Source organism: Nomascus leucogenys, chromosome 12, assembly GCF_006542625.1.
Source record: "Nomascus leucogenys isolate Asia chromosome 12, Asia_NLE_v1, whole genome shotgun sequence".
Classification (NCBI taxonomy): Eukaryota; Metazoa; Chordata; class Mammalia; order Primates; family Hylobatidae; genus Nomascus; species Nomascus leucogenys.
Window position 1 is genome coordinate 40208993 of NC_044392.1, and position 10121 is coordinate 40219113.

The 10121-nt window shown below is 45.9% G+C and overlaps 1 protein-coding gene across 1 annotated transcript; it reads left to right on the top strand.

Annotated features, from left to right (window-relative positions):
- The first annotated feature begins 309 nt into the window (after positions 1 to 309).
- MPZ (myelin protein zero) lies at positions 310 to 5524 on the top strand. Its single transcript, XM_003258759.3, has 6 exons — positions 310 to 433; positions 2830 to 2996; positions 3321 to 3534; positions 3778 to 3913; positions 4074 to 4134; positions 4265 to 5524. Exons 1-6 carry the CDS (start codon positions 367 to 369, stop codon positions 4364 to 4366), a joined length of 747 nt encoding a protein of 248 aa, XP_003258807.1. The 5' UTR covers positions 310 to 366; the 3' UTR covers positions 4367 to 5524.
- Positions 5525 to 10121: the final 4597 nt, after the last annotated feature.

The window sequence follows — 10121 nt, forward strand, 5'->3', positions numbered from 1 at the left end:
TATCCCTCAGAGAAGTATGTCAGTGTCCCTGTTTTTGTCCCTCTCCCTCACCACCCCCCGCAACATTCCAGCCTGGGGCAGGGGGAGGCCAGTGGACACAAAGCCCTCTGTGTATGGGGTGGTATGTGTCCCCCCACCCCTCCACCCAGACTATACAATGCCCCTTCTGCTCCCTGCACTCTGCCCCCCTCCCCACCACCTCTCAACTGCACATGCCAGGCTGCAATTGGTTACTGGCTGAGGACAGCCCCCTCATGCTGGGGCCCCAGGGGATTTTAAGCGGGTTCCAGGAACCCCCAGTTCAGTTCGTGGTCCCCCACTTTCTCAACCCCACAGACGCTCCAGGCCCCTGCCCCTGCCCCAGCTATGGCTCCTGGGGCTCCCTCATCCAGCCCCAGCCCTATCCTGGCTATGCTGCTCTTCTCTTCTTTGGGTAAGTGGAGCCACCCTACTCTGGGAGCCTTGGGACTCAGGTGTCTCTCAGCAATCCCCACTGCCTTTGCTGCACTCCCCACTGCAACCAAAGAAAGAGCAAGCAGGAGCAGGAAGGTGACATTATATTCAGAAAGAAAAAATATGCGGCCGGGCATGGTGGCTCATGCCTGTAATCCCAGCACTTTGGGAGGCAGAGGTAGGAGAATTATTTGAGCCCCAGGAGTTGGAGACCAGCCTGGACAACATAACCAGACTCCATCTGTAAAATTAATATATATATATATGAAAAACAAGAAAAAATATGCGTTTAGAGGGAGGCAGTAGAGGTTTTATTTGAAGAGAAAGGGTAAAAGAGAGCGTAGCAAGCTTCCCTGAGTGGTAGGCATGGCTGGACCCAGGTAGGAAATAGTAGCATGCCCCCAGAGCCATGCTAACAGCCTGGTGGGAAGCAATGTTAGATTGCATAAAGGAACAGGCTCAAACACCTGGGTTTGGTTCCCACTCATCCCCTAGCAGTGCAGGAGATGCCTTAACCTTAGTTTCCCAGAAGGAAAAAGAGAGTGTGATCTAAGTAAGGAGCCCAGGTTTGTGGTCTCAGCTCCTCAGATTTTTTGTCTCTCTGTGGCTCCTCACCTGTTATGTGGGTGAATGGAGTGAGGTTCTATGAGATTCTGGGATCTTATCCCTCTAAAGCTGTCTTCCTTCACAAGCTGACCAGCCCTTTCCTTGCCACCTGGCAGATGTTGGGTGAGCAAGAGGTCAAAGCAGGATTATTGGAATGGCCCCTTCCCTTCTCTGAACTGCCCTGAATCCTAGTGCAATGAGTGAGCCTTAGGCAAGTGGGGGTGGTGGGGAGGACATCAAGGGAAAGGGGGCTGGCCAGAATGCCCAGGGTTCTCTGCTGTCAGCTGCTTGAGCCCTAGACTCTTCTGGGTTGTACTGGGCTATTTGGGGGTACCCTGAGAAAATGTTAAAGATAGAGAGTCGGAGAAGGGCATAGTGAGGGAAATAGGGGGAAGGAATCTTGGTGTATAAGGAAGAGGGAGAGTTCTGTCTCAACACTTGTTCCACTCATAGAACCATTGAGCAGAGCTGAGAAGGGCAATGGTTGATATTGTAACAGGAGGAATAGAAGTTAGAGCCAGTGAATTATCTCCCTTGTTACACAAGGGGGACTCCCAAGAAGGTTCTAAGGTGGAAGTTCCAGAAGGTAAGTTCATGGTATTGCATGCTGAGGTGAGAGATTCAGGACAGTTGGGGTGGGAGTAGGGGTGGCATGAGCCCCCCAGCATTGGTCAGACAATGGAACTTTGTTTGGTTGCCACCTCCCCCTCCTGTAGAACAAAAAGGTCTACAGTTGCCCCTCCCTGGGGCCAGCCCACACACATAGTCTCTCTGGAATGACCTTCCTTGTGTGGGTAAGTCTTGGGGGTGGCACTGGGCCAGAATGGCCAAGAGGAAGGTGAGGACAGTTGACCCATAGAGGGCTCACATGTAGGGTCATCTGAGCTGTAGGTTTGGGGTCTTGCTCTGCGCCCAGCTGAGAGGGATATGAGGCCCTTCCCTTCCTGACTCCCCAGTCAAGAGCAAGCTGTATGGCAACCAGGGATTCAGCAATGAGGACAGTTGTGCCAGGGAAGAAGACTTATATTTTCTAGTTATCTTCATTTTTTTTCTGCAAGAAATTTGAGTTTGCTGTATTGTGAAATCCAATGCAGCTGTTAAAATAAGATTGATATCTATGAATCAACAGGGAAATCTCCTCCAGATACATAAGTTCTTAAGCAAAAAAACACTAGAATACAATGCAATATGTATGTGAAAAAAAAAGCTCCACAAAACTATTTGTTGTAAGTACATGTATATCTTGAGTTTATTGAGTTTATACTGAGTTTGATTCATATTAAATGGATAACTTATTACATCTTGGAGGGGAATACAGGAAAGGAATTTGTTGGGCTAAGTGTCAAAGGAGACTTTTATTTCTATTGCTTGAATAGTTTATAAGAAGAGTACAATATGTATTATCTGTATAATTTATAATAAATTTTAAAAATTTAGAACACTGCATCTAAAGGATAACTTAAAAGTTAGATACTGACCCAAAGGAGAAGTGAGACTTAAAGACGGAACCCAATCTCTGGAAGTCCTCAAGAGAATTCTGTTACTGCTGATTTCATCTCCTCTACAGACATGCTGAAGAGCTTGACAGACACAGCATTTATGCTCATCTGTTCAGTTAGTCCCCAGAGACTTGGGGCTCGGAATTTGTTGTTTGTTTTCCAAATTGGCCTCTGACCTGTGACTCAGCACTTGATTTCCTACTGATCTCACTTCCTCTGTATCCCTTACTGGGCCCATAGGTGCATCTGATTCCCCACTTTGTGCTTGCAGTGCTGTCCCCGGCCCAGGCCATCGTGGTTTACACCGACAGGGAGGTCCATGGTGCTGTGGGCTCCCGGGTGACCCTGCACTGCTCCTTCTGGTCCAGCGAGTGGGTCTCAGATGACATCTCCTTCACCTGGCGCTACCAGCCCGAAGGGGGCAGAGATGCCATTTCGGTAAGTGCCTGGGGGAATCCTGGGGTTGGATAATAGAAAGTGCTTCGAAGAACAACAAAAAAGATAACTTGGGCTAAGGAGGGGGAAATCCTTTTTGAGCCATAACCCCAACTTTGGCAAGGTAAATGGCAATCTTTGTCACCCTGACTACATTGTCCTCCCTTCTCCAGCACTACCCTTTCCAGCCCAAGATCCCTTACCCTGAGGCTGGAGCAAAGCTCCTTTTTTTTTTCTTTTTTCTTTCTGTAACAAATTATAGAGCTAAGCTTTGACAGCTCTGTTCTCATTAGGGTCCTCTCACATGCTTCCCCTCATTCCTCATAGATCTTCCACTATGCCAAGGGACAACCCTACATTGACGAGGTGGGGACCTTCAAAGAGCGCATCCAGTGGGTAGGGGACCCTCGCTGGAAGGATGGCTCCATTGTCATACACAACCTAGACTACAGTGACAATGGCACGTTCACTTGTGACGTCAAAAACCCTCCAGACATAGTGGGCAAGACCTCTCAGGTCACGCTGTATGTCTTTGAAAAAGGTGTGAGAAGGGATGGGGACAAGGGTATGGGAAGCAGTTTGGGAGGGGATCAGGGAGGACTGACAGGTTGGGGGAAGAGGCAAACAGCCCGGCCTAAGGACCTTTATTCAGGCTCTGGGAGCGTGGGCAGAAGGCAGTTTTGGCTGGGAGTCCTACATCCTCAATGCAGGGCATAGACGCAGACTAGGAACCACAGATACAGGGCCCTGCTCATTCTCCCACTTCTTTTCCCACCCCTCCTAGTGCCAACTAGGTACGGGGTGGTTCTGGGAGCTGTGATCGGGGGTGTCCTCGGGGTGGTGCTGTTGCTGCTGCTGCTTTTCTACGTGGTTCGGTACTGCTGGCTACGCAGGCAGGCGGCCCTGCAGAGGAGGCTCAGGTAAGGGGCGGAGCCTAGCTCCCCTCCCCCACTCCCCACTATCCCCCATCTGGGGGGAGACTACTCCAGTGGGTGGGAGGGCCAAGGAAAAGAGGAAGCTGTGTCCGCGGTGCAAGGGGTTCCAGCGAGGCCAAACGTACAGCACTCTCTCTTCTTGCAGTGCCATGGAGAAGGGGAAATTGCACAAGCCAGGAAAGGACGCGTCGAAGCGCGGGCGGCAGGTTAGCGGGACTTGGGGCCTGGACAAGATGGGAAGGAGAACCCTGGGAGCCGCCGGGCAGCAGTGAGGGGTGGGATGGGAACAGTCAAGTCCCAATCGCTTGCTGACTGATGTGTGCGCCCCTCCCCCAGACGCCAGTGCTGTATGCAATGCTGGACCACAGCAGAAGCACCAAAGCTGTCAGTGAGAAGAAGGCCAAGGGGCTGGGGGAGTCTCGCAAGGATAAGAAATAGCGGTTAGCGGGCCGGGCGGGGGGTCGGGGGTTAGGGGTGGAGTCCGCCAAAGGCCCAAAGGTGGTGGTCATCGAGATGGAGCTACGAAAGGATGAGCAGAGCTCGGAGCTCCGACCTGCTGTCAAGTCCCCCAGCAGAACCAGCCTCAAAAACGCCCTCAAGAACATGATGGGCCTGAACTCGGACAAGTGATCGCCACCCCCCACCCCAGGCCCTGCCAGAGCAGGGGGACCTAGGCTCCTCTTACGCCCGTCTAGGTGCTTTCCCTCTTTGCTCCCCCGCCCTGCCCTGCCCTCACCTCCCTTTGAGATGTAAGTTTCATTCCAGAATTCATTCCCCAGGCAATTGTATTCTCCCCCACCTTCACCCCTGGCTTTCTGGGAGCCCAGGAGCTAATCCTACCCCTCACCTGCCCCAGGGGCTGTGTGTTTGGTGCCTGTCCACCTGAGCACTGAGAAGAAAGGGACTTTGATACCCTCTGCCTCAAGTCCAGGCCACCTGGCATTCCCATCTCCTGCATCCCCCAGCCTGTCCCCCTGGCTGTTTCCTCTCCCGTCCCTCCCTACCCTCTACCGGGTGGCCCAGCTCCATACTCTGTCCCCCCAGCTAATACCCAGAGCACCCAGATCATACTCTCCTTCAGGGTTTATTTAGGTTATTATTTTTTATTTTTTAATCCATTCTTTGTTTGTTTACCTGTGCTCATCCTCTGCCCTTACACCCATGACTGAGGACCAATGACGTCACGTGGCTTTTGCAGTTCACCCCCGCCTTAAGTCCTTAAAGAAGAGCCAGCCCAAGCAGAGGGGCCCCTGATCCTCACACTTCGGTATAGCATTGGTTCCCCCTGACCACTTGGAGCGCTGTTCTGGGACTCCAGGTCTTGAGGAAAGAGGAGAAGAGAGGAGAGAGAGAGAGGAGAGAGAATGGATCCTCATAGGTCAGGGAGTGGGGGAGGGGGCAAATGAGCCTTAAGAAATGGTTTTTAAACAACCAAACAAAAAGCAGGAAAAACAAATGGGAAATGGGGGGGGCGGGGGGGAGGAAGAGGCTGCACTCCAGCCACAGAGGATTCTTAGGATTTTTCTACATTCTGTATATTTCTTCTCAAACTTCCAAATGTCCTTAAATGTTTAATAAACACTGACATTTCCAGAAGCTGCTGCCTCGTCTAGAATTTCCTAGTCCTCCTGGGAATAATTCCTGCCCCTTATCCCATCCCCAACCTTCCATACTTGGCTTCAGTTGTTTAGTTTGTTTTTTTTGGGGTGGGCTTATATAGTATGCTAGAAAGAACTCTGAATAACCTCACAAGACACATTCATACCTTCAGCAAATATCCAGTGAGATCATACTATGTTGTAAACTCCGTCAGTCTCTGCTTTTACGTGAGTTAAAACGCAGAATCTGTCTTTACCAAGATCTGAATTTTAAAACATCCCAGCCACTCTCTAGCTGTGTGATCCCCAGGACAGTTACCTGACTTTGGTAAGCTTGTTTATGTACTTGTAAACAACTGAGATAATGATATCTGCCCTGCTTAATTCCTAGGGATTTTATAATAATCAAATGAGATCCTGTGTATGGAAAACTTTGTAAACTATAAGTTGATATACAACTAAATATTAAGTTGTTTAATATTTGTTTCTGGTGCTTGCCTAAGGTAGTACACTTTACAAATGAGCACAAATCCCATTCACCTCTCTAAACAATCACTGCTTTGTTTTGTTGGTACATGATTTTACCTCTGTTTACCTATTAATAGGCATACTATTAATACCTCATTAGATAGTTTGTTGGTATGTCATTTAGGTATACCATTAATATCCTGGTATCCTGAACTGATTGTGGAAAAACATATATGTATCATTTTCCCCTGGGGATTACTGATGGCACAAAAAAACCCAAAATGCCCACAAGTAATTTCTTCCCCTTGTTAAGAAGCTAAAGATATTATTAACACCAGCTTTACCAAAACCCAGAGTGCTTCCATTTGTTTGAGGGGTGTCTTCAATGTCTTTTAAAAAAAAATCAATCTGCCTTCATTTAAATATAAAAGCTAATTGATTATATATAGCCTTTTGTTGGGGGGGAAATGGGAGAGGAAACCTAGTCACAACCCAGTAATAAAGTTGGGAATATCTTAAGCCCAAGATTCCTTATTAGTTAAGATGTTTAACTGTCCATTATTCATTAGATAGTTGCAGCTGGGTTCCCTGCTTAAACTTCCCAGACTGTCAGGAGAGTCAAATGAGGTCAGATGTGGTGGCTAATGCCTGTAATGCCAGCACTTTGGGAGGCCGAGGTGGGCAGATCACTTCAGGCCAGGAGGTTGAGGCCAGCCTGACCAACATGGCCAAACACTGTCTCCACTAAAAATACAAAAATTAGCCTGGCATGGTGGTGCACGCCTTCTAACCCTGGCTACTTGGGCAGCTGGGGCATGAGAATTGCTTGAACCTGGGAGGTGGAGGTTGCAGTGAGCCGAGATCATGCCGCTGCACTCCAGCCTGGGCAACACAGTGAGACTATGTCTCATTAAAAAAAAAAAGAAAAAAAAGAGAGAGGGAAAGAGAGAGTCAAATGAAATATTATGCTACTTATGAGATAGAGTATAGCTCAAAGCTTCTCATTTAATTACACTTTTGTTCTAAAATTTATCAGCCACCTGCATTTTGCTAGCTGAGTTTATCCAATTATTTTAATATTTCTTATTCCATCAAGAATCCTGGTACCCTGGGACAACATTTTGCAACCTTTGCATTAGGCATTTGCACAAGCATTGCACACTTAATGTGGGTTTTTCCAGGACTGTGCCCATTTTCCACAATCCCCAACAAAGTAAGCCACATCCCCCCTTTCTTTCCTCTGCAGTAAAGCATTAAATAAAGTCTAGAATAATGATTCAGATAAAGGGAAATGACATTGTTATATGGGAAACTTTGAATCCCATCTAATTATTACTTTGAAATAAATCGTTCACAATCCTCAGTGCATTGTTAATAATAGCAATAATTTTGCCCAGGCATGTGAGCACTTTGAGAATAATTTAAAGCCTTTTTCAGTGTTAACTGTAAAAAAAAAAAGATTATAACCCAACTTATGAATACGCATACTAAAAGTCTAAATAAAATATTTGCAAAAGAGAATTCCACAATGAGTTAATACAATAATAAATTATGACCATGAAGAATTTACTCTGGGAATGAAAGAATAGTTCAGTATCAGGAAATCTACTAACAGAATGTGTTATATCATCAGGGGAAAAAACATAATTCTATCAAGAGGAGATGTAAAAAAAAAAGCAATTGTCTTTTAGTAGCTATTCCTACAAAACATTCTAAGTAAAATAGGAATAGAAATAAACATAATGGAGACTATTTTTCAAAAATCATTTAAAAAGCATATTAAATATGAAACATTGCAGCCATTGTCATTAAAACAAAAAAGACAGTACATACATTATCACTAATAATATTCAATATTATATTTGAAGAATTTAGCTAGTGTAAGAAGCCAAGAACAAGGAACAACCTGTATACATAGTTGAGAAACTTTATTTGCAGATAATATAATTGTGTTTCTAGGAAATCCATAAGATGCAACTAGACAAGTATTGAACTAAGAAGTCAATCTGGTAGTGTGATTATAAAATAAATTAATTTCAGTCTATAACTAGAAATCTAGCTAGAAATGAAAATAAGAGGGAAGCCCACTGATGACAGTAAAAAGAACAGAAACAAAAATTAACAAGAAAGGTGCATAACCTATATGAAAAAAATTGTAAGATTTATTAAGTAACAATATGTGAATGTTGTCAGAATCAAAATGGAGACACTCGTGTTAAAAAAGAGAAACAGGACCAAGCGCAGTGGCTCACACCTGTAATCCCAGCACTTTGGGAGCCGAGGTGGGTGGATCACTTGAGGTCAGGAGTTCAAGACCAGCCTGGCCAACATGGTGAAACTCCATTCTACTAAAAATACAAAACGTTAGCCAGGCATAGGGGTGCTCACCTGTAATCCCAGCTACTCAGGGGGCTGAAGCAGGAGAATCGCTTGAACCTGGGAGGCGGAGGCTGCAGTAAGCTGAGGTCATGCCACTGCACTCTAGCCTGGGCAACAGAGCGAGACTCCGTCTCAAAAAAAAAAAAAAAACCCAAAAACAAACAAAAAAACAAAAGAAAACCCTGACAAACAGAGCCAGGGAGGGCTATGAAGAAACAGGTTCTCATTCATAAATACTTGATAACAAAAGCTATGACAAAAGAATGCAAAATGGGGACTCAGGGGAAAGGGTGGGTAGGGGTGGTGAGGGATAAAAAAAAACCACAAATTACGTTCAGTGTATACTGCTGAGGTGATGGGTGCACCAAAGTCTCACAAATCACCACTAAAGAACTTACTCATGTAACCAAACACCACCTGTACCCCAAAAACCTACAGAAATAATTTTCTCTTTTTTTTTGAGACTGAGTTTTGGTCTTATTGCCCAGGCTGAAGTGCGATGACGCGATCTTGGCTCACTGCAACCTCTGCCTCCCAGGTTCAAGCGATTCTCCTGCCTTAGCCTACCAAGTATCTGGGATTACAGGCGCCCACTATGCCTAGTTAATTTTTGTATTTTTAGTAGAGACGGGGTTTCACTATGTTGGCCAGGCTAGTCTCGGGCCCCTAGCCTCAGGTGATCCACCTGCCTTGGCCTCCCAAAGTGCTGGGATTACAGGCATGAGCCACCGAGCCAGGCCGGAAATAAAATTTTTTTTTTAATTCTATGAGAGATAAACATTAAACATTTTTGAAATATTCCCTTCCCCCTCGTTAAATTATTAAATTAAATGATAAATCTATTTGGATTAGGCTATAATCAAATGGCTTTCTGATCTCCTTGCAAATGAATTTTGCCTACTATATTGCAGCCAAATATTTTCTTTATCTTTGCATGTTCTCACTTATAAGTGAGAGCTAATCATCGGGTACGTATGGACATAACAATGGGAATAGTAGACACTGGGGCCTATTTGAGGGGAAAGAAAGAGGAGGGACGGGCTGAAAAACTACTCATTGGGTGCTGTGCTCACTACCTGGTGATGGCATAATTTGTACCCCAAACCTCAGCATCACACAGTATACCAATGTAACAAACCTGTCCATGTACCCCCTGAATCTAAAATAAAAGTTGAAATTAAACGAACAAACAAAAAAAAATTGCAAAAACTGCAACCTTGCACAAAGGCCGTTCACGACCTTACACAAAAATTACATCTACAAGGACATCTGCCCAACAACTGTCTGTCAAACCTCCAACTGGCATTGTCTTTATTGATTATTGTAGCAAAGGACAATTATTAATATTTCAAAATAATTATGTGAGCCTCCTCATTTTGCCTTTAAAAACCTTTGTCAGCTGGGCACATTGGCTCTCGCCTGTAATCCCAGCACTTTGGGAGGCCAAGGCAAGCGGATTGCTTGAGTCCAGGAGTTCGAGACCAGCCTGGGCAACATGGTGAAACTGACATCTCTACAAAAAATACAAAAAGCCAGTCGTGGCTGGGCGCGGTGGCTCACCCCTGTAATCCCAGCACTTTGGGAGGCCAAGGCGGATGATGGATCACAAGGTCAGGAGATTGAGATCATCCTGGCTAACACGGTGAAACCCCGTCTCTACTAAAAAATTCAAAAAGAATTAGCTGGGCATGGTGGCGGGCACCTGTAGTCCCAGCTACTTGGGAGGCTGAGGCAGGAGAATGGCGTGA

Coding starts and splice junctions, on each gene's coding strand:
- MPZ (XM_003258759.3), top strand. CDS start 367: ATGGCTCCTGGGGCTCCCTCATCCAGCCCCAGCCCTATCCTGGCTATG. Junction 2,997..3,320: donor GGGGCAGAGATGCCATTTCG/GTAAGTGCCTGG, acceptor CATTCCTCATAG/ATCTTCCACTATGCCAAGGG. Junction 3,914..4,073: donor GCCCTGCAGAGGAGGCTCAG/GTAAGGGGCGGA, acceptor CTCTTCTTGCAG/TGCCATGGAGAAGGGGAAAT.